This window comes from Myxocyprinus asiaticus, chromosome 22 (genome assembly GCF_019703515.2).
Source record: "Myxocyprinus asiaticus isolate MX2 ecotype Aquarium Trade chromosome 22, UBuf_Myxa_2, whole genome shotgun sequence".
Classification (NCBI taxonomy): Eukaryota; Metazoa; Chordata; class Actinopteri; order Cypriniformes; family Catostomidae; genus Myxocyprinus; species Myxocyprinus asiaticus.
In genome coordinates, this window is record NC_059365.1 from 20006092 (window position 1) to 20027944 (window position 21853).

Genomic DNA, 21853 nt, shown 5'->3' on the forward strand with positions numbered 1-21853 from the left:
TAACACACTGGCAAATGACTATCATCCGACAGCTGAATGTCAGCACAACACTTCATATTTATTTCCACTGATTACATGGAGGGGGGTGCAGTGTATTTTTATTGTATACAGTCTTCTTATTTTGTGTATACTGTATATTATTAGGTGTATATTGTATTGTGTAACAAGATGTGTAAACTGTGTTATGTGTAAATCAGATGTTTATTGTAATTGTCATACTGCTATGTTGCTTGGAACCGCACCCAAGACTTTCACCCACTGTTACACTTGTGTATATGGTTGAGTGACAATAAAGGGATTTGATTTGATTTGGGGTGTCCATTATTACGAGTACATGATATCAGCTCGATGTGTCTTGATGTGTTTTTGACAAGTGCAGTTTCACAATACAGACGGAGGTTGGCTCATGTGCTGCGAGTTTCTCACATATATAGGTTAAAAACAGTTAAGTAATACCATTGTAATAAGGACAAACCAGTATATTTAATAAAAAATAATGCAGAATACAGATTCATATTAATAATAGAAACATTTATAGCTGTTGATCATGCATCAGTATTTAACGCATTGGCTGAACGAGCCTGTCAGGCTGAATTAAAGATGCATTCAGTAATTTGCGGCTAATTGAAAAAGTTTTACACGTTAACAAATGAATTGTGTTTTTGTGAAGAGTGATCTGAATGGTGTACACTCACATGAGATGAAAACTGTACTCATAATAGTATTCTATAAAAAGTGTTTTTATTAATACATGGTGCGGGTCACCCCTTCAACGTGTTTCACCATGTTGAAATGACAGTCTGCTGTTTCACTAAACATCAAAGAAGAGAATCCTCACGCTCATTGGCTGCCGCCTATGTAGATACACGTGTCTATGCTTAGCGCAGTGTTGTCTGGTGACGTGAAGAGCAAAATAATACAATAGATCATACTTATTATCATGCTTTAGAAGCAGAGACAACAGGAGATTCAGTAGCTGTACTGCCGAAGAAACGAAAAAGGTCAGAAGCAAGACAGAAAGACCGGCAAAGACAAAAACTAGAGTAAACATCGGTACGGCATACACAAGGAGGAAAGGTTTGATGATGGAGAAAAACCTGAGTAGTGATGCCGATGTTGCTTCTTTTTTGTTGGACAGTTAAGAAATTATTCATTGTTTAGACCACTCTCTAAAATAGTATCAGTGGAATTTACAGAAAACTCATACAAGTTTCCCTCAGACCTTTTCAAATTATGTGTGTAGTCAACGTATGTTAGTAATGGACAGTTTTCAGCTCAGTTTACAAACGCAACCGGAAAACAATTTGTAATTTTATTTTCTTTGTTATCACAGCTATAGTAAGGGGGGCCCATCTACCTCCACCTCTATGAAATGGCACACATCTTCATTCCTTTAGTAGCTTGGCACAGCGATTGTTGTGGATTTTGAGTAAACCATGACATTGGTTTGCTTGGAAACAAAACAAGTTCTTCAAATACAGTATTCATGGACATGCTAAATTTGATCATCAAAAACTACTCTAATCTTTCCTTTACCATGACATTCTGTATCACTAGATAATTGAGGTTTATTTTATGCTAAGCAGTTCTCTAATAAAGGTAATAATTGTCTTTAGAAATAACGTGAAACATAGACAGTCTCCAAAGATTACTAATATGAGGGACAATAATAATCTGTCCTTAACTGTAGAAGTCTGTTCGCTTGAATTCTGGTGTTTGTTTTTAGGCAAAGTTATTATATTACAGTAGTAATAAATAACTTAAGAAATTACATCAAACTCCAACATTTTACAGATGCAAATGGTATTCTAAAGCTGGCGGGGGCAGTCATGCTTATCCACATTGACAGATGGCAGTACAGCGTCTAACACCACTGTCGTATCTGTACTTAAAGTACACAAAGAGCAATGCTAACACTAGCTAGAGAACTACTGAATGCCCCTTTAAAGGTTATTAATCATCATCGGTGAATTGCTCCAACACCTGAAATATGATGCATTTTGATATTATTATGCACTAGACGGAAATACCTCATAAAACTTCAAATAAGTGGCCTGAATGTACCTGCTGTCATATACATAATTAGATTTTTTATTTTTATTTTTTTTTTTTTTTTTTACATTTAGCATAGGACATGTTATTTATTATTTACTTTGCTAATGTAAATGCCTACACAACATTATTGTATGTTTGTAAATCTGAAGAAAAAAAGAAAAAAATGGAGGGGGGCAGGATCAAGAGAGGTGCAGTCTTGTACATTTTCCCAGAGGGGGGGTTTACTGTCCAAGACTTTGAAAATCCCTGGTCTATAGGCTCACCTGTTAAAAGGGCTCTTTTGATGTTTGGAGTGGATACTTTTCCATTTCCATGGTTGAATATTATTAAGTGTGCCTGTCACCTAGTGGAGAGAGCGTGAAACTGCTTCAAGTGATTAGCCTGTGGTTGAGAGCCACTTGGCCTTTTCCATTTCATTAGAATAAAACATGGTACAAATTACCAGCTTCATTAGGTAAAAGTCTCACATTCTTACACAATGTTTACACAATTCATTCATGAAATCATTAATTCCTTACATTTCATCTTTTAAGAAAACAGTCAGTCAACACTGCATCATAAATCTATATAATGTGTTTGTGGTTAACTACAAAAAACTTATTTTATTAAATTCCTTTATTAATGCAATTGGCAAAATTTAATTATAGAATAATTCTATAAAATGCACACAACTTGATTTCTAATTGCTATACAAGGAAATCAAATAATAATAAAAAAAGCATTGTTTACTAATATTCATTTATCAATAAACACACAACAACAATGGAGTTATACAGTAACTGTCCCTTCTGAATTTATCTTCCCTGTAATTACCAAAATATTTAAGTATAAAAAAACATACATACCTACATATGCAGTATAAAATCTCTTTAAAAAAAAAAAAAAGTTTCAACAAGTGTAAATCTCATTAGCAAACAACATAAAACTATTACAAATAAGTGCTGTGTAAATGCAAAGCAACTGATTTTAATGTATGAAAGACAAAAAAAACAAAATTCAAGCTACATAAAAGCACAAATAGTATATGAATTCATTTTGTGAAACTTAATATGACATGATTTACTTATAATGACCACATACGATCCTTCAAAAGGTAAAACACTGCAGTGCCCTCTTTCGTGACAAGGATGACATCAAATCAGAGTGCAAGGAGGGGGACACTTCTCTCCCATGTACTTTGGTGGGAAACATGCTTTCTTTTCCTTTTCACAAACAAAGAGACATTTTTATATTCTCGTTTTGCAGACTGGTTAACTTGGATGGCACTGCTTGATCAACAATTACAAAATGTACACTTAATTAATAAAGTTGCATGCCGTCTTAATGTCATTTTGAGTAGCCTACAGTTGTTAAAAGGCAATATCAAAAACTTTAAATATTAAAGGTGAAGTATGTAATTTCTGCACTGTACCACCAAACGGAATAGCAAAATGACTTTTTCCAAACAGTTTTCCCCAAACAATTTCCCCATCTTCCATTGGTCACACAAACAGATAGTCCTGCCCCAAATTCACACAATTTGTTGGGTCTATGTTAAATCAGACTGGTCAGGATGCTCAAACAGAGCAATGTTTTGATAGTGCCAAAAGAGCCACATTGTTTACACTTTTCAGTGAAATCAACCTAAGAATGGCTTACTTATAGTTGTCTCTGCACATCAAGTATTAACCCTTGTCAAACCATACATTTGACTGCCAAAAGTGTACTTAAGCTTCATTAGAGATACAGAATATAAACTTAAATAAATATACATGCAGTACACTGTATGAGCTGAAATGTTCATTGCTTACCTTTGCAAAAGAAACAGGCCAAACAGCAACAGCATTGATATCACATCAGCTGAGATCCATATACACATGTATTCAACAGGCTTCTGGAATTTTTTACATGAATACACAAAGGACACCAGTGATGTTACATATTTAGAAAAGCCTGTGTGAATTATAAATTGAAAAGAAGCTTCTCTTTTATGGCAGAATAGACAGAGACAGGTGAATAGATAGGCTGGGATTTACCAAATGCCAGTCAGGCCGAGACATGTTTTTGAGAAGGTTGCAGGCATTGGTGGTCACAGAACTGGCCCCCGTGCACCACAGCAATGAGAAGAGCCAGCGTTCATTCACAACCCACAGATTCACTGACACATTCCTATTTCGCAGGTCACTGTTCAGTGTAATATGATTGAAAACACACAAAAATAATGAGAAATTTAAAACAAACAAATAAACAGTATGTGCAGTCAACGACCTTCAAATCTTCCCATTCACTTGCCTTGGGCTCTATTACCCAATCGTTTTGGCAGGTCGCAACAAGCCAGTCTCTGCACAATAGACAGGAGTGGTGTGGTCGTTTTAAAATGCAGTGCTATTCATTAGTCAAGCTTTTCTTGTTTAATTTCATTTTATTTCTTCTTTACTGTCGATTACAATGAGAAAATGACATGTGCACCCATCCAGACACAAAAGTGTATGGAAAATGTGTCATAAGTCTGTATTTGTTGAACTTGGGCTAGTACGCCTTCCTGCTACTATAATCGTTAGTAGGTGCACTTGTGAGTTTAGGCTACAGATGAACTCGTAATCTTTCACAGCCTTTCTGTCATCTGTGTTAGAAAACAAAGTCCTGTGAAAACCATCCCTCGCTTTAGAATGTGAGATCATACCAACATTAAAGGACAGCGGTATCATGTCGCTGCATGTCAGATGAGCAGCACAAATCCTCCTACACTCACCTTATTTTACGAGTGCTTAGTGAACTATATTTCACATTCAAGAAGCTTCCACCATCAGCATCCATGTCAGGTACATTATCATACACATGCTGGTAACCTGGTGCAATCTTGCTCACATCGTTTCTAAATCCTGGAGGAAGCCACCATATCTACAAGTGATCCAAAATATTAATAGCATGAATAATGAAAAATGTCGTTGGATTAATAGAAAGATTAGAGATTAAGATTGTATTTATACAGATATACAGCTCTGGGGGAAAAAAACAAGAAAAAAAAAAAAAACCCACTGCAAAATGATCAGTTTCTCTGGATTTACTATTTATAGGTATGTGTTTGAGTAAAATGAACATTTTTGTTTTATTCTATAAACTACTGACAACATTTCTCCCCAATTCCAAATAAAAATCTATTTGCAGAAAATGACATCTGGTCAAAATAACAAAAAAGATGCAGTGTTTTCAGACCTCGAATAATACAAAGAAAACAAGTTAATATTAATTTGTAAACAACACAATACTAAAGTTGTAACTTAGAAAAAGTTCAGAAATCAATATTTGGTGGAATAACCCTGATTTTCAATCATAGCTTTCTTTTGTCTTGGCATGCTCTCTACCAGTCTTTCACATTGCTGTTGGGTGACTTTATGCCACTCCTGGCGCAAAAATTCAAGCAACTTGGCTTTGTTTGATGGCTTGTGGCCAACCATCTTCCTCTTGATCACATTCCAAAGATTTTCAATGTGGTTCAGGTCTGGAGATTGGGCTGGCCATGACAGGGTCTTGATCACATTTCTGAGGTTTTCAATGGGGTTCAGGTCTGGAGATTGGGCTGGCCATGACAGGGTCTTGATCCAATGGTCCTCCATCCACACCTTGATTGATCTGGCTGTGTGGCATGGACCATTGACCTGCTGGAAGAACCAGTCCTCAGATTTGGGGAACATTGTCAGAGCAGAAGGAATCAAGTTTTCTTCCAGGATAACCTTGTACGTGGCTTGATTCATGCGTCCTTCACAAAGAAGAATCTGCCTGATTCCAGCCTGGCTGAAGCACCGATCATCCACCAAATTTCACAGTGGGTGAGAGACACTGTTGCTTGAAGGCCTCTCCAGGTCTCCACCAGGTGGAGGATGGGATTTTATTTATTTTATTTTATTTTTTGCATTATTCAAGGTCTGAAAACACTGCATCTTTTTTTGTTATTTTGACCAGCTGTCATTTTCTGCAAATAAATGCTCTAAATGACAATATTTTTATTTGGAATTTGGAAGAAATTTTGTCAGTACTTTATAGAATAAAACAAAAAATTTTCATTTTACTCAAACACATACCTATAAATAGTAAATCCAGAGAAACTGATAATTTTGCAGTGGTCTCTATTTTTTCCAGAGCTGTATATATGTGTGTGTGTGTGTGTATATATATGTAAAATATAGTATGTATGAATATTCTATTATATATTACCTTGTCTGGTGAGATGCCTGATTTTTTGATGGTTTCAATAGTATAATAGGAGTCGCTGTCGTAGAATTCCGTTGAATTTTTCTCATTTTTTAGGTCAAACATGAGGGAGACGTTATGCTCTTTGGCCAGGACCAAGAGCTCTGATAGCATTGGCACAGTCTGTTCTTTAGCTTGCATCTTCTCTTCCTCTGAGAGTGATGAGACTGTTCGAAATGGATCTGTCTGTGTTTAGTAATTAAAACATTACATTTTATTTGTCATACCTAAAACTGATGATCTGAAAGTCAAATGCAATTGAACATTCATACTTTTATTTGTCTGTGTTCAAACTGGATTCAAAAGTCAGTTGCAAGCTCACAAAATTCTCTCATCATTTACTACTCACCCTCATGCCATTCCAGATGTGTATGACTTTCTTCTGCAGAACACAAATTAATATTTAAGAAAATTTCAGCTCTGTAAGTCTATACAATGCAAGTGAATGGGTACCAACATTTTGAAACTTTAAAATGAAGATTAAGGCAGCATAAAAGTACTTCATATGACTCCAGTGGTTAAACCCATGTCTTCAGAAGTGATATAATAGATATAATAAGTCCCTGCCCAGTAGGTGGGGATATGCACATAGAATGTGAATCGGCAAAAACAAAAAGAAGAATGTGAAAGTGAAGATTGATAGTAAAAAAAGAACTTAAATATTGATCTGTTTCTCACCCAGATTTCTCATATCGCTTCTGAATATATAAATTTAACCACTGGAGACATAGATTACTTTTATGCTGCCTTTATGTCCTTTTGGTGCTTCAAAATTTTGGTACCATTCCCTTGCATTGTGAGGACCTACAGAGCTGAGATGTTCTTCTAAAAACTATTCTTTGTTTGTTTTCAGCAGAAGAAAGTCATTCACATCTGCGATGGAATGAGGGTGAGTAAATGAAAAGAGAATTTTCATTTTTTGGGTGAACTATTCCTTTAAATTCTAGGTTGTTTACAGGAACTCTTATACAACTGTTATTTTCTTATTCTCATGAGGTGAAATCAAAAAAAAGAAACTGTGTTGATATATCTATTTTCACAGGCCTCTGCTCAGGAGCTTACTTTACATAGAAAAAAAGATTACCAAAGAACAAATCTACCATATTTTATAATTAGCAGTGGTGGCTGGCCACACGAAAATACTAAATTATATAAATTGATATAATCATGATATGATATATGATAGAAAATCATCTGTGCAAATGATATGCTTTCCCTACATGTCCCCCCTCTGCCTGTCCGCATGTCTCAAGTTCAGCTCTGGGGCGATAGAGAGGCTCGCCCACAGGAGGTGGGTCTATGTAGCAATTTAGCCAATTGCCGATTCAAGATATGAACATATTCAAGATAGGACATAAAATTTTGCAAATCAGCGTCCTCAAATCTAATCTCAAAAGGCCAAACTTAGCGCCCAAGCTTATGACGGGGCTGCTATAATGAGGGGAGGCACCGGCGGAGTGCAACGCAAGAATGGATGTCTACGAAAGTGCTCACTACATCCACTGCTATGCGCATCAGCTGTACCACATATTTTTGTTCACTTCGGAGATTCCAGGTTTATGACAGAGCAGTCACAAGCAGCATGATGATTTTTTTGTCATCCACACATATAGGAAAGGAATTCAGTGTATAAGGCAACCTCACATGTAACAGAAATAGGTTGTTTATTTATTGAGATGCCCCTGTAGACCTTGTTTTGTTGGGGAAACCAATAGCAAGTTAAAGATCAGGAGAAATAAACATGCTGTAAAGTGCAATTAAGAATACTGGTGTTAAAACCTTAGTAACCATATAATTGACTTTGACATAGGCATGTGTTCAGTCAGGATCACTTTCATCAAAATAGCTTTATTGTACATTTAAGCTTATGATGTATATTTTACAGGTATGTGATACCATCCTGATGCATGCCAAGGAGCGGTTCTCCTTCACCCAGCACCTCATCAGTGCAACACTGTTTCATGGTGAGTTGTTCCCACAACACAGTGTGAAGTTCCCTGATGCAGCGCTTGAAAAAACAGTGGAGGCATACTATATGCTGAACAAGGCCAAGCTCAAAACAGAACTGTCCCTCATCTATAAGAACAGTGAGTTCAAGGCTAGCAGTGGTGCAGTGCCTCTGTACCAGTTTTTCATGGAGAACAACCTTCAGATTACTTTCTCAGAGACTGTCAGTCTTCTCAAGATCCTTATCACCACACCCATGACAACAGCAGAATCAGAGAGGTGCTTCTCTACTTTGAAGAGGATCAAGACCTTCCTGAGAAACACCATGACACAGGATCGCCTTAATGATCTGGCTTTGCTTTCCATGGAGAAGAAACTTGACAGGGACATTCCTGACTTCAGTAAGAAAGTCATTAAGAAGTTTGCCACTCAGAAGGAGAGAAGAGCAAAATTCCTGTACAAATAAGCTGTCAGGAAAACATGCAGGTTTTTTCACTATTTTGAGTTTTCTTGTACATACAGGTGCATCTCAATAAATTAGAATGTCGTGGAAAAGTTCATTTATTTCAGTAATTCAACTCAAATTGTGAAACTCGTGTATTAAACTCAATGCACACAGACTGAAGTAGTTTAAGTCTTTGGTTCTTTTAATTGTGATGATTTTGGCTCACATTTAACAAAAACCCACCAATTCACTATCTCAAAAAATTAGAATATGGTAACATGCCAATCAGCTAATCAACTCAAAACACATGCAAAGGTTTCCTGAGCCTTCAAAATGGTCTCTCAGTTTGGTTCACTAGGCTACACAATCATGGGGAAGACTGCTGATCTGACAGTTGTCCAGAAGACAATCATTGACACCCTTCATAAGGAGGGTAAGCCACAAACATTCATTGCCAAAGAAGCTGGCTGTTCACAGAGTGCTGTATCCAAGCATGTTAACAGAAAGTTGAGTGGAAGGAAAAAGTGTGGAAGAAAAAGATGCACAACCAACCGAGAGAACCGCAGCCTTATGAGGATTTTCAAGCAAAATCGATTCAAGAATTTGGGTGAACTTCACAAGGAATGGACTGAGGCTGGGGTCAAGGCATCAAGAGCCACCACACACAGACATGTCAAGGAATTTGGCTACAGTTGTCGTATTCCTCTTGTTAAGCCACTCCTGAACCACAGACAACATCAGAGGCGTCTTACCTGGGCTAAGGAGAAGAAGAACTGGACTGTTGCTCAGTGTTCCAAAGTCCTCTTTTCAGATGAGAGCAAGTTCTGTATTTTATTTGGAAACCAAGGTCCTAGAGTCTAGAGGAAGGGTGGAGAAGCTCATAGCCCAAGTTGCTTGAAGCCCAGTGTTAAGTTTCCACAGTCTGTGATGATTTGGGGTGCAATGACATCTGCTGGTGTTGGTCCATTGTGTTTTTTGAAAACCAAAGTCACTGCACCCGTTTACCAAGACATTTTGGAGCACTTCATGCTTCCTTCTGCTGACCAGCTTTTTAAAGATGCTGATTTCATTTTCCAGCAGGATTTGGCACCTGCCCACACTGCCAAAAGCACCAAAAGTTGGTTAAATGACCATGGTGTTGGTGTGCTTGACTGGCCAGCAAACTCACCAGACCTGAACCCCATAGAGAATCTATGGGGTATTGTCAAGAGGAAAATGAGAAACAAGAGACCAAAAAATGCAGATGAGCTGAAGGCCACTGTCAAAGAAACCTGGGCTTCCATACCACCTCAGCAGTGCCACAAACTGATCACCTCCATGCCACGCCGAATTGAGGCAGTAATTAAAGCAAAAGGAGCCCCTACCAAGTATTGAGTACATATACAGTAAATGAACATACTTTCCAGAAGGCCAACAATTCACTAAAAATGTTTTTTTTATTGGTCTTATGATGTATTCTAATTTTTTGAGTGAATTGGTGGGTTTTTGTTAAATGTGAGCCAAAATCAACACAATTAAAAGAACCAAAGACTTGAACTACTTCAGTCTGTGTGCACTGAATTTAATACACGAGTTTCACAATTTGAGTTGAATTACTGAAATAAATGAACTTTTCCACGACATTCTAATTTATTGAGATGCACCTGTAGTTGTCTTCAGTCTCATTTGTTTATCTTGGTCACGGAGGCATCACCATTTAATTGAGACCAGTAAATTAGTTCCTCATAGCTGTTTAATGAATAACCTGGTGTCAAGCAGATGGACTCAAACTTTTACTGGTAGTGTAAATTTGTTCATGTTGAGCCCCAGTGTGGTGTTTTTGTGTATAGTTGACATTTTTAAATAAATCTCTAAGAATTCCATGTGTAAGAAGTTATTATTTTGAATATTTCCTTCACTTAAAGGGACAGTTCACCCAAAAATGACAATTCTGTCATCATTCACTCACCCTCGTGTTGTTCCAAACCTGTATGACTTTCTTCTGCAAAACACAAAAGATGATATTTTGAGAAATGTCTCAATGTTTTTTGTTTGTTTGTTTTTTCCATATAATGGAAGTCAATGGGGACCAATGTTGTTTGGTTACCAACATTCTTAAAAATATCTTTGTGTTCCACAGAAGAAAGTCATAGAGTGAGTACACAAAATGAGGGTGAGTGAATGACAGAATTGTCATTTTTGGGTGAACTATCCCTTTAACTGTTTTTCTTAAACTTTTTCTTTAACTTTCACTGTTTTGCATTAAATCATAAGGAGATGGTTGCTGAAATTATTGCATGTGGTACAGCCCTACCTAGAACATTTTCCACCAGCTGCCACTGATCATTATATTATTTTTTTAATCTTCAGCAGTAAAGTACTGTATGAAATGTGTCTACATAAATATAAATACATACAGTAAGAATTAAAAATAATATTTTTGCTCTCACCCTTAAAAACCATTCGCCTGCATTTAACATCTTTAACTCTTGCACTGTGAAGTTGGTGTGTGTGTAGTTATCTCGTCCTGGAAATGTGTATTTCACATCAGTCGTTCTTAACAGAAAATTTGAGCCATCGTCATGCATGAGAAAAGGCATCATGTCCTTACTGAAAAAATAGAAAAGTGTTTTTTTTTTTTTTTTTTTTTTTTTTTAAACAGTGGCAACAAGTGTCCATATAGAGTACTAAAGCGAAACTGTACCTGAGCTGTACATCGGTCTCAAATGCCACTACTTCACACTCCACACTCCTCCGGAATGACATCATGGTGTTCTCTGGAGCCAGCTAAACACATATGAAATATATTCAGTTACTTAAAATAAATCAACAGGCCATTATGGAAAAATAGAAATGACTTGATTAGCTTTTTGGTTGTTTTTGATTGGTCTGTTATTTTCCTTAGATATTATTTAGCCGTCAAATAATTAAGAATAAAGGCATTCAATCCCTTTTTACTTACAGTATATCTTACTGACTCTATGCAATATCTCAATATATGATTAAATTATTTTTAAAAGTATGTTCTTATTGTCTTTGCACATTACCATAGAATATAAAAATCTAAACATGATTTTACATAGAAAAAAAGAAAATCACTTTTAAGGGGAAAAAAATAAAAAACATTCAGCGATCATTATTTTACCACATAAATATGAAATGTTCATGTTTGCATGTGCTTTAATTCAAAGCTGTGCCATCCATGTTCTTCACACACTTCTGCTTTTATTTATAGTTAACCTCCAGTCTCCTGGCAAGCACTGGAAGATCAAATGTCTACAGATTTCAAAATACCAGTCCTCCACCTTCCCTGCCTATGGAATATAACTGATAGTGTTTGAGCTGGTTTATGAAATCGATTGATAGTCTGCCATTGAAATTATGTTTCTAGATGGGGACTACATATTTTGTAATGACAGTAATTGTTTTTTTCAGTGATAATTAAATCTATAAATTGCTTATGATTGAAAACTGTTCTGACATGATTTACATTCCCCCAACTAGATCTCTTACAACCTGGGAATGATGCCAGTGTCATAATCCTAAACAGATTCAGAACATTTAGCATATGATTCATCATGTGGCTTGTCAAATTTCAACAGGTCAACACCCACATGAATGAACAGCATCTGTTCAAAGGACAAGATTTTGATGGGCACAGTAGTGTAAACACAGGGTAATATACATTTTATCAAAGGGAAGGAATGTCTCAAAATGAAAGTTTCCACTAACGGCATTCCCACTTACCATAGGAGCACCGCGATGTCCAACGAGTGCAGGCTTTGGGGGAAGAGTATTGTTGATGCATGGAGAGCAGATTACAAGAGGGCACAGAAACACGGCAGCTGACACTATCAGGAAGGTCACCATTATAAAGACCTTACAAGCTATACAAACAAAAAAATTCAGACACAATAAACAGACTGACAGAATGTTGACACTTATAATTATATTCACACCAGTCATCTGTTCCACACTGTATTCACAGTGGCTATAAGCATTCAAATTTAAATGTGGAAATACATTACAAATCTGATCTGTTATGTTTAATATTGAAAGTTATTATAAAGCATAAAAACCCGATACAGTCATCCATCTAACCTTGCTCAAAACTGATAATCACATTGTGAGGTACAATTGTGCTCATAAATTTCTATACCCCTTCTATGTTTATTTTTACCTTTTTAGAGACAAAATGACAACTGATACTACAAAAATACTAGTGTTAAAAAGGTTTATTCCCTGGGTTCCTAATAATGCATCTTGCCTCCTTCAGCATCATTGATTTATCACTGCCTTTTGTTGGTTGGATGGACAGGCGGGCACTTCATTAGGAACACCTGTACACCTACTTATTTATGTGATTATCTAATCTGTCAATCGTGTGGCAGTAGTGCAGTGCATAAAATCATAAAGATATGGGTCAGGAGCGTCAGTTAATGTTCACATCAACCATCAGAATGGGGGGGGGGAAATGTGATTTCGACCGTGGCATGATCGTTGGTGTCAGACGGGCTGGTTTGAGTATTTCTGTAACTGCTGATCTCCTGGGATTTTCATGCACAACAGTCTCTAGTGTTTACTCAGAATGGTGCCAAAAACAAAACATCCAATGAGCGCCAGTTCTGCGGACGGAAACGCCTTGTTGATGAGAAGTCAATGGAGAATGGCCAGACTGGTTTGAGTTGACAAAGGCTACGGTAACTCAGATAACCACTCTGTACAATTGTAGTGAGCAGGATAGCATCTCAGAATGCAAAACATGTCGAACCTTGAGGTGGATGGGTAACAACAGCAGAAGACCACGTCGGGAACTTTATTAAAACCATAGTGTTCCTAATAAGTGCTCAGTGAGTGAATAACCTACAACAGTGTTTTTTCATCTTGCATTGCTGGTATAATAAATAAATGTTTAGGTACATGTCAGGGAGTTTTGTGGCCACTACTAACCAGTTGTTTTTGCTCTATGGTAACTCTGAAACACGAGCCAGCTGATCAGAATCAAAGCCACCAGAGCTCCCAGTTGCAGGAACGGAGCAGTAGCCTATGGGAAATCAAGGAGTGGATTTTCATACTCTTTACAGTACAACAATAGTGGTGTAACTGGAGATACTGACACCTGAGTGTCAGTTCTATGGTAAATGCAGCATAATGTATTGTCTTGGTGAAAAAAATATCACCCTGCCATTCCTAATATATGAACTGACCCGAGATACAATAAAACCAGCTTTAAAGACATAAAACAAATCACCAAAAATGCAATGAAGAATGGTCGATGGATGTTTTCGACTTCATACCTGAAATGACATATAGACTGTTTTCCACTCCTCTTTCCATTTTATGCTCATCCCAGCTGTGCCAAGAGTGACAATGAGGAGACCCAAGATCAGCAATACCTATACCGAACACAGAGCATTTATTAATGTGTTTGCTTCCTGCATGCGTCCCTTAAAACTGAATAATAGCCACATTAAGCGTTACTAAAATGTTTAATATGAGCTTTATTAAATGTATTGATGTACTACGTGAAAACAGTTCATATCAATAAAGAGTACCTTGTGCAGCCAGTGTAAATCCAAGGGTTCTCGGATTGCAAAATGCAGTAATGCAAATACCTGGAATAAATGAAGAATGACTTCATTGGAACAAACCATTATCTAGAATTATTAACCACAGAGCAATCGGGTCCACATTATGCCCTCTAATGTTCCCATTCGCTCTTCTTACCTGTAGAAGAAGGCAGTATGTGGCTAGCACAGCAGAAATGACCAACAATATCATGTACCAGTTCACCCATTTTTTAAGTGTTCTGAAGGCTGTCCTGCAGGAGGAAATTTAAGCAATATGGCACAATGACAGTTATTGGTAACTTTTGTAACAAGGCCAATGGATTTACAATATACTTCTATAATTAGCATAATGTGTAGTTGTGTTTATGTGCTCACCAATTTAAATCACTGTGGTCATTGTAAGCAATATAACAAATGTACATCCAAGGCAGGGCAAGTATGGATACAAAAGAAAGAAAAGAGAACCAGTAGCATGCCGTCTGAAAAGGAAGGAAACAGAGAAAAAAAAACGTGAAAGTTGCACTGAATGCATGCTTTAAATCTGTCTTTTCAGTTATGAAAGATTGGACAAGTCATTACGGTAATGTGTAATACTCTTAGCTATTAGTCTTCAAATGGAGTAACCTTTCTTCCTAGTCTTATAAAATAACACTTCCAGGGACATGAAAACATTTCACGTCTTAACACACCTTCTGACTAATGAACTTCCATGAATTTTCCAGTCCTTCGTTATAACTGAATAAGGATTTTTTCAAAATAATTTTATAGTGATTGCACTTACTGAGCATAAGTAGAAAAAAACTAATTATATTCAATTAGGAAATTTGCATGACGTTTTAGAATTTTATTTATTTCCAAGTTTTCCCAAGACTGTGGGAACCCTGTAGGTACAGTAGCTTAAAAGTTTCTTTGAATCCTCAATGACAAAACATGTTTTAAACTGAGCACTTAAGAGAAAAGTGTACTATAAAACTTTCAACACTCCACCTGTGTGCATGTGACCGTTTACAGTCAGGGGTTAGCCACAAATGAAAGCCTGGGGGAACTGGAGCAAAGCCTGTCTCACACTTTCGTTAACTTTTCTGGATATGCAAAAGTAGGGTCAATTTATAAACCAAGTGGTTATTATGATAACGGATTATTACTAGTCCATCCCACACAGATTTTAGAAATCTCTGAATGAAAAGATAATTGTTTCTGACACAAATCAAAAGAATTGAGTCTTTTGAAGCTTGTAATTAACATAGTTTTCTGCATGTCATGATAATCAGTCTCCACAAGCACAAGCTTTGTACTTGCTTAAAATAAGAGCATTTACAAGATAATTGTTCATTAAGGAGGCATTCAATGACAACACTTTTCTTTTATTCAATTCTACATTTATTAGTCATGGTAAAATATTCCGCATCACTCAACTGATTTTGCAGGTGTCTGTCGAAGCAAAAAAAAATAAATAAATAAAAAAAAAACAGAGAAAGATAACTGCATATCATACTAACAGTGGGAGTGAATGGGTGCAGCATAAGAAAGAATTTTAGAATATATCAGCGCTGTGTAAATTTAACATCCAATGTGAGGTCATGCCATTTAAAGATGAAGTGTGTAATTTCTGAGCCACTAGCGTCACTAAACAGAATTGCTAAAGCAATGATTGTTTCCAAATAGGTTTCCCGCCCACTTTCCCCATCTTCCATTGATTGGTCAAACAGATAGTGCTGCCCCAAACTCATGCCTTAGGTTGAGCCAATGTTACTGTGCTGGGATTCTCAAATAAACAGAGCAATGTTTTGATTGTGCCACAGTGTTTACACTCTTCTGGGAAATCAGTTGAATGAGAAGCTCACTTTTCGTCGCGTATTACTATGACTGGTCCAGTGACAACTGTAGATCCCTCTCAGACAGGTTTGGAAGATGATCAAGAGCATTGTGTTTGCTCCATCAAATGTTTCCAGCAGTGCTGATGAATGGATGTCTTTTCTTGTAGATTGTGAGGTTAACCCTCATGTGTACTGATGTAGGTATTCGCCAGATGACGACTCACTGCTTCACACCTGAAATGAGCAGGAATAGGAGAATAAATTATGTTGCGTATGCAAGGAAACCTATTTTTATTTATTTATTTTTAGTTTTTAATTCCCTTTTCTCCCAATTTGGAATGCCCAATTCCCACTACTTAGTAGGTCCTCATGGCGTGGTTACTCACCTCAATCCGGGTGGCAGAGGACAAGACTCAGTTGCCTCCGCTTCTGAGACAGTCAATCCATGCATCTCATCACGTGGCTCATGTGCATGACACCGCGGAGAATCCCAGCATGTGGAGGCTCATGCTACTCTCCGCGATCTACATACAACTTACCACGCACCCCATTGAGAGCGAGAACCACTAATCGTGACCACGAGGAGGTTGCCCCATGTGACTCTACCCTCCCTAGCAAACGGGCCAATTTGGTTGCTTTGGAGACCAGGCTGGAGTCACTCAGCACACCCTGGATTCGAACTTGCGACTCCAGGGGTGGGGTGGTAGTCAATGTCAGTACTCGCTGAGCTACCCAGGCCCCACAGCAAACCTATTTTTAAGTTTGCTTCAATATAAAACTGAGTGGCAAATTCACTAAACAGTTGAGGCACTTTAGCGCATTGTATTTCCGTGCTAAGGTCTGTGTCTTAATCACAAACCACCCTTAATCTAGTTTAAACTAGGCAGTTATGTGCTGGAATACCACTGCACTGCAAGTATTCAATTTCTGTTAAAATGAGGATTCTTATATGTTTGTGTACAGTATATTTTCTATGCCTGGCTTAGTAAGTCTGGAACACTAAAAGCCTTCCTCTAACATGACAATCAATGCACATTTGAAAAAGAGGTGATATGTCTCAGTCACATGATGGTGGAGGAATGGAAAGTTTAAACTTAATTATAGAGGAGTGACAATCAGTTAAAAAGGCCTAAAGCACAAAACTCTAAGACAACATGTCTGGAAAATCTCAAATCACTCACTTCTAATAAAAAGATGGAAAGTTCTCCACCAGCTTAAGGTTAACTTAAGCTGGTGGAGAACTTTCTATTTACACGGTTACACGTGTGTAAATGATAAAGGTATAAAAATATTCTTATTTAAGCTCCCTTACAGAGCATTCTATAATCAAGGGAAATGTTGTCAGGTCATGAAATACAGTTATTTGAGTGCCCTGCAGTAATTATATGGGCCATGGATCATTTTGTGTGTGAAAAAAGTATAAAGGTATTTTCCCTGTTTTGGCAGGTTCTGCATTAAATGAAACATAATCCCCATTGTTCCTAAGTGGCTGTGAAAAATGTTTCTGAATGGGTGTTTTTCTTTTTTCATTTTTTTTTTTTCAGGTTCAGTTGATGTGAAACTCATGATCAGATAAACATGTCTAAGCAGGGGACTAATAAGTCATTTAAAGAGCTCAAGGCAACTCTTATGGAGATGCATAGCATAATAGAAAGAAAAAAATAAAATTATATATTTTTGTCATATGGCAATATTCACATAGCAAATTAAAAGGAGGCTTTGAAGCAGAAGGAAACAAAATATATACTGTGTTTTTATGTACATTTAAGATTTCTATTTATAAAAAAAATAAAAAAAAAAAATAAAGAAATGGATGAGTTAAAATGGAGAGTGAAAGAAAAGCTGTCAACAAGAGCCAACTCCTTCAAGACTGGAATGTATCTCAAGCATTTATTTCATGAAGTTGTTTTAGAGAATGCAAAGCTGTTACCGCGGCAAAGAGTAGCTACTTTAAAGAATCTAAGTCAGCTTTTTTGTTGCCATTGACTGCATAATTTCTATACTACCATGTGTGTTATTTCATAGTTTTTTGTAATCATTTTTTATTGATTCAAAAAGAAAGCACAACAGAGAAAAACACAACATATACATACCGAATCAACATTTAACTTTTAACACTCATTAACATCCCTCCCCACCCCAAAGAACACCCCTGTGGTCACATAAAATAATACACACACACACACACACACACACACACAATAAAATAAAAAATAAAATATACAATAAATATACATAATTAAACTAAACATCTCCCTCCTCATCCCTTCCCCTAGAGTCCTCCAAAACTGCCAAATACCTACCCCACTTCCTGAAAAATAAGTCCTCCCGCCCCAGCCTTCCATCTATCATCCTCTCATAAGCCGCCACACTCCCCATCTCCGCACACCACTCTGGAAATGGTGGCGCTCCGTCTGACTTCCATTCCCTTAAAATAATTTGTCTACCGATCATCACGCTAGTCAGAACCCAATTTTTTATATATTTGTCACCCGAATTTATAACTTCCCCATTGCCCAAAATGCAAAGTCTGGGGCAAAGTAAAATTTGAGTGTCCAGAATGTCACGCAAATAATTCTGAATCTTTAACCAAAAATCTTGGATCTTAACGCATCCCCAAAAAATATTGGCTATGTCTCCAACTTCTGACTGGCATCGCCAGCATGTGGGTGTGTCTTTAAGACCAAGCCTATAAAATCTAGAGGGGGTCCAATAAAATCTTTGTAAAATCTTAAATTGCATAAGGCGAACCCTTGCATCTCTAGATGCAGACTTGACATTTTTCAGAATCTTAGTCCACACTCCATCCTCCAATACCAAATTCAAATCTTTCTCCCATAATCTCTTAACAGAAGTTAAAGCTCCATCCCCCATACTCTGAATTAACAGTGAGTAGTACACTGATGCCTCATGACCTTTTCCAAAAGCCGCAATCACCTCTGCCTCCTCAGGGGGATGTGTGCTACTCCCAAAAATAGTACAAAGCAGGTGGCGCAATTGTAAATACCTATAAAACTGAGGTCTGGGGATCCCAAAATGTTGGACCAAGTTTTCAAACTCTCTCAACACACCACTTTCATATAGGTCACCGAGTGTAGCAACCCCCCTCACAATCCACTCTGGCCAGCAGAAAGGGGACTTGCCAATACACAATCTTGGGTTCTGCCATATGCTCGAGGCAACATTTATATAAGTGTCCACTTTAAACAATCTGGACACTTTTGTCCATACCGAGTGTAAATGCGAAATAACGGGGTGTAACTTAACTTTTCCAATTAGTTTGATAGAGATGCTTTGTAACGGCAAAATAGGGGCAAGAACTGCCTGTTCAATAACAAACCAGGGAGGGGCTCTCTCAGGTGGAAGTGACCAATGAGCCAAATGTCTGAGACTGAACGCATAGTAATAAAACAAAATCTTGGGTAGGCCTAGCCCACCTTTGTCAATCGGCCTGTGGAACTTATTAAAATGCAATCTGGGACGTTTACCATTCCAAATGAAGGACTTTGCTATGCTATCGAATTGCTTGAAATAAGAGAGGGGGAAAGCTACAGGTAGGGACTGTAGCAGGTAGTTAAATTTTGGAATACAATTCATTTTAATAACATTAACCTTCCCAATCATAGATAAATGTAATGAATCCCACCTGCCCACATTGCTCAAAAATCTTATTAAAGGGTCAAAATTGACATGAACTAAATCAGACAAATTTGCTGGGAATAAAATCCCCAAATACTTAATGCCCTGTTTGGGCCATTGGAAGGGACCCGGCTGGAAAGCAGTTACTGGACAGTATGCTGTCAGAGCCAAAGCTTCGGATTTAGACCAATTAACTTTGTATCCTGAGAACTTAGAAAAGGAATTAATAATTCTGTGGAGGCAAGGCATAGATCTAGAAGGTTCAGAGACAAATAATAAAATATCATCTGCATAAAGCAGAAGTTTATGCGCCACACCTCCCGCCACCACCCCTGGAAAATCATCCTTCCCCCTTATCGCAGCTTCTAATGGTTCCAGGGCAAGACAGAACAATAAAGGGGAAAGAGGGCAGCCCTGCCGAGTTCCCCTATCCAAAGTAAAATAATCTGAAATTAATCCATTTGTTTGTACCGCTGCTACAGGGTGTCTATAAAGTGACTTAATCCATCCAATAAAAGTATTTCCGAACCCATACATTTCCAAAACCTTAAAAAGATAATCCCATTCTACCATATCGAACGCCTTTTCAGCGTCAAGTGAGATGGCAGTGACTGGAGACTGATCATTCGCCACTGACCACATAATATTGATGAGAGGCCTGATGTTATCAGAAGAGCTACGACCCCGAATAAACCCCACCTGATCTACATGTATAAGAGGCTGAAGGACTCAAGATGGCGCCGAGTATGGCTGCTGCGTTGCAAGCTCCGAAACAACATGGTAGTGTTTTGTTTGTTTTGTTCACAATTCTTATGTTTTTTTATCTTGGATGTTGTCTGCCTTATTATCTACGACAGACAAACACTTTTGGACATTGGTTCAGCAATTTCACACCGTAAACCGGATTTCAAATTCCTCAATGCCGACCCGCTGTTTACAAACACGCAAGCGGAGCCCTTTGTCTGGGCAGTCCGGACGCGGAAACGCAGGAGGAAAAGGGGAAACAGAGCCGGCGTTCTCATCAGAGTAAGACACCGTGCAAATCGACCCCCGCTACCCAGTATTCTACTGGCAAATGTTCAGTCTCTGGATAACAAACTCTGCGAGATGAAAGCGCAGATCTCTTTCCAACGAGATATGAGGGACTGCTGCATTATCTGCCTAACAGAAACTTGGATGTCTGCGGAGATTCCAGACTCAGCCATTGAACCCGCGGGGTTCTCCGTGCACCGAGCGGACAGAGCGAAAGACCTCTCAGGTAAACGCAGAGGTGGTGGTGTATGTTTTATGATCAACAAATCCTGGTGTGATCAGAGGAACGTACATTCTATCAAGTCTTTCTGCTCTCCTGATCTGGAATTTCTCATGCTTCTGTGTCGACCATTCTGGCTACCGAGGGAATTCACAGCGGTCATTATCATTGCTGTGTACATCCCCCCACAAGCCAACACAGACCGGGCAATCAAGGAACTGTACGGGATTATAAGTGAGCAGGAAACTGTGCACCCTGAGGCCACGTTCATTGTGACCGGGGACTTTAATAAAGCCAGTTTCAAATCAGTCGCACCAAAATACCACCAGCACATTAGTTTCAACACACGAAGGGACCGGGTTTTGGACCACTGATACTCTCCCTTCCGGGATGGCTACAAATCCCTCCCCCACCCACCATTTGGCAAATCGGACCACTCTTCCATTCTGCTTCTGCCCGCTTACAGGCAGAAACTGAAACAGGAAGCACCCACCCTCAGAACGATCCAGTGCTGGTCGGACCAATCAGACTCTATGCTACAGGACTGTTTTGATCACAAGGACTGGGAGATGTTCCGGTCCACCTCTGATGACGACATCGAGATTTACGCTGATAGCGTAATGCGTTTCATCAAAAAGTGCATGAAGGACGTCGTTCCAACCAGAACACGGATCCATCCGAACAAGAAGCCATGGATAAATAGTGATGTTTGCGCGGCACTTAATGTGCGGACCTCCGCTTTCAATTCCGGGAATGCGGAGGAGCATAAACAAGCCAGTGATGCCCTCTGAAAGAAAGCTGTTCCGATCAGAACAGCAAAACGCCAGTACAGGAACAAGACTGAAGGACAGTTTAACACCACCAACTCTAGAAGCATGTGGCAGGGAATTAACATCATCACGGACTTTAAAGGGAATAA

General features: G+C 38.2%; 1 protein-coding gene across 2 annotated transcripts in view; it reads right to left on the bottom strand.

Annotated features, from left to right (window-relative positions):
* Positions 1–2164: 2164 nt before the first annotated feature.
* The window catches only part of LOC127413270 (glycerophosphoinositol inositolphosphodiesterase GDPD2-like), a 29869-nt gene continuing 10180 nt past the window's right edge, over positions 2165–21853 (bottom strand). The window contains exons 2-15 of one of the 2 annotated variants that reach the window (XM_051650262.1): positions 16071–16277; positions 14602–14705; positions 14384–14477; positions 14212–14271; positions 13954–14052; positions 13607–13700; positions 12404–12543; positions 11361–11443; positions 11107–11266; positions 6250–6471; positions 4787–4935; positions 4071–4218; positions 3846–3928; positions 2166–3257 (exon numbers count right to left, since the gene is read on the bottom strand). In XM_051650262.1, the coding sequence (XP_051506222.1) occupies positions 3194–3257; positions 3846–3928; positions 4071–4218; positions 4787–4935; positions 6250–6471; positions 11107–11266; positions 11361–11443; positions 12404–12543; positions 13607–13700; positions 13954–14052; positions 14212–14271; positions 14384–14477; positions 14602–14705; positions 16071–16151 (1581 nt within the window). In that variant the 5' untranslated portion in view covers positions 16152–16277 and the 3' untranslated portion in view covers positions 2166–3193. Of the gene's footprint in view, positions 3258–3845; positions 3929–4070; positions 4219–4786; positions 4936–6249; positions 6472–11106; positions 11267–11360; positions 11444–12403; positions 12544–13606; positions 13701–13953; positions 14053–14211; positions 14272–14383; positions 14478–14601; positions 14706–16070; positions 16278–21853 lie in introns of both variants that reach the window. The other variant, XM_051650261.1, reaches the window with a different exon arrangement.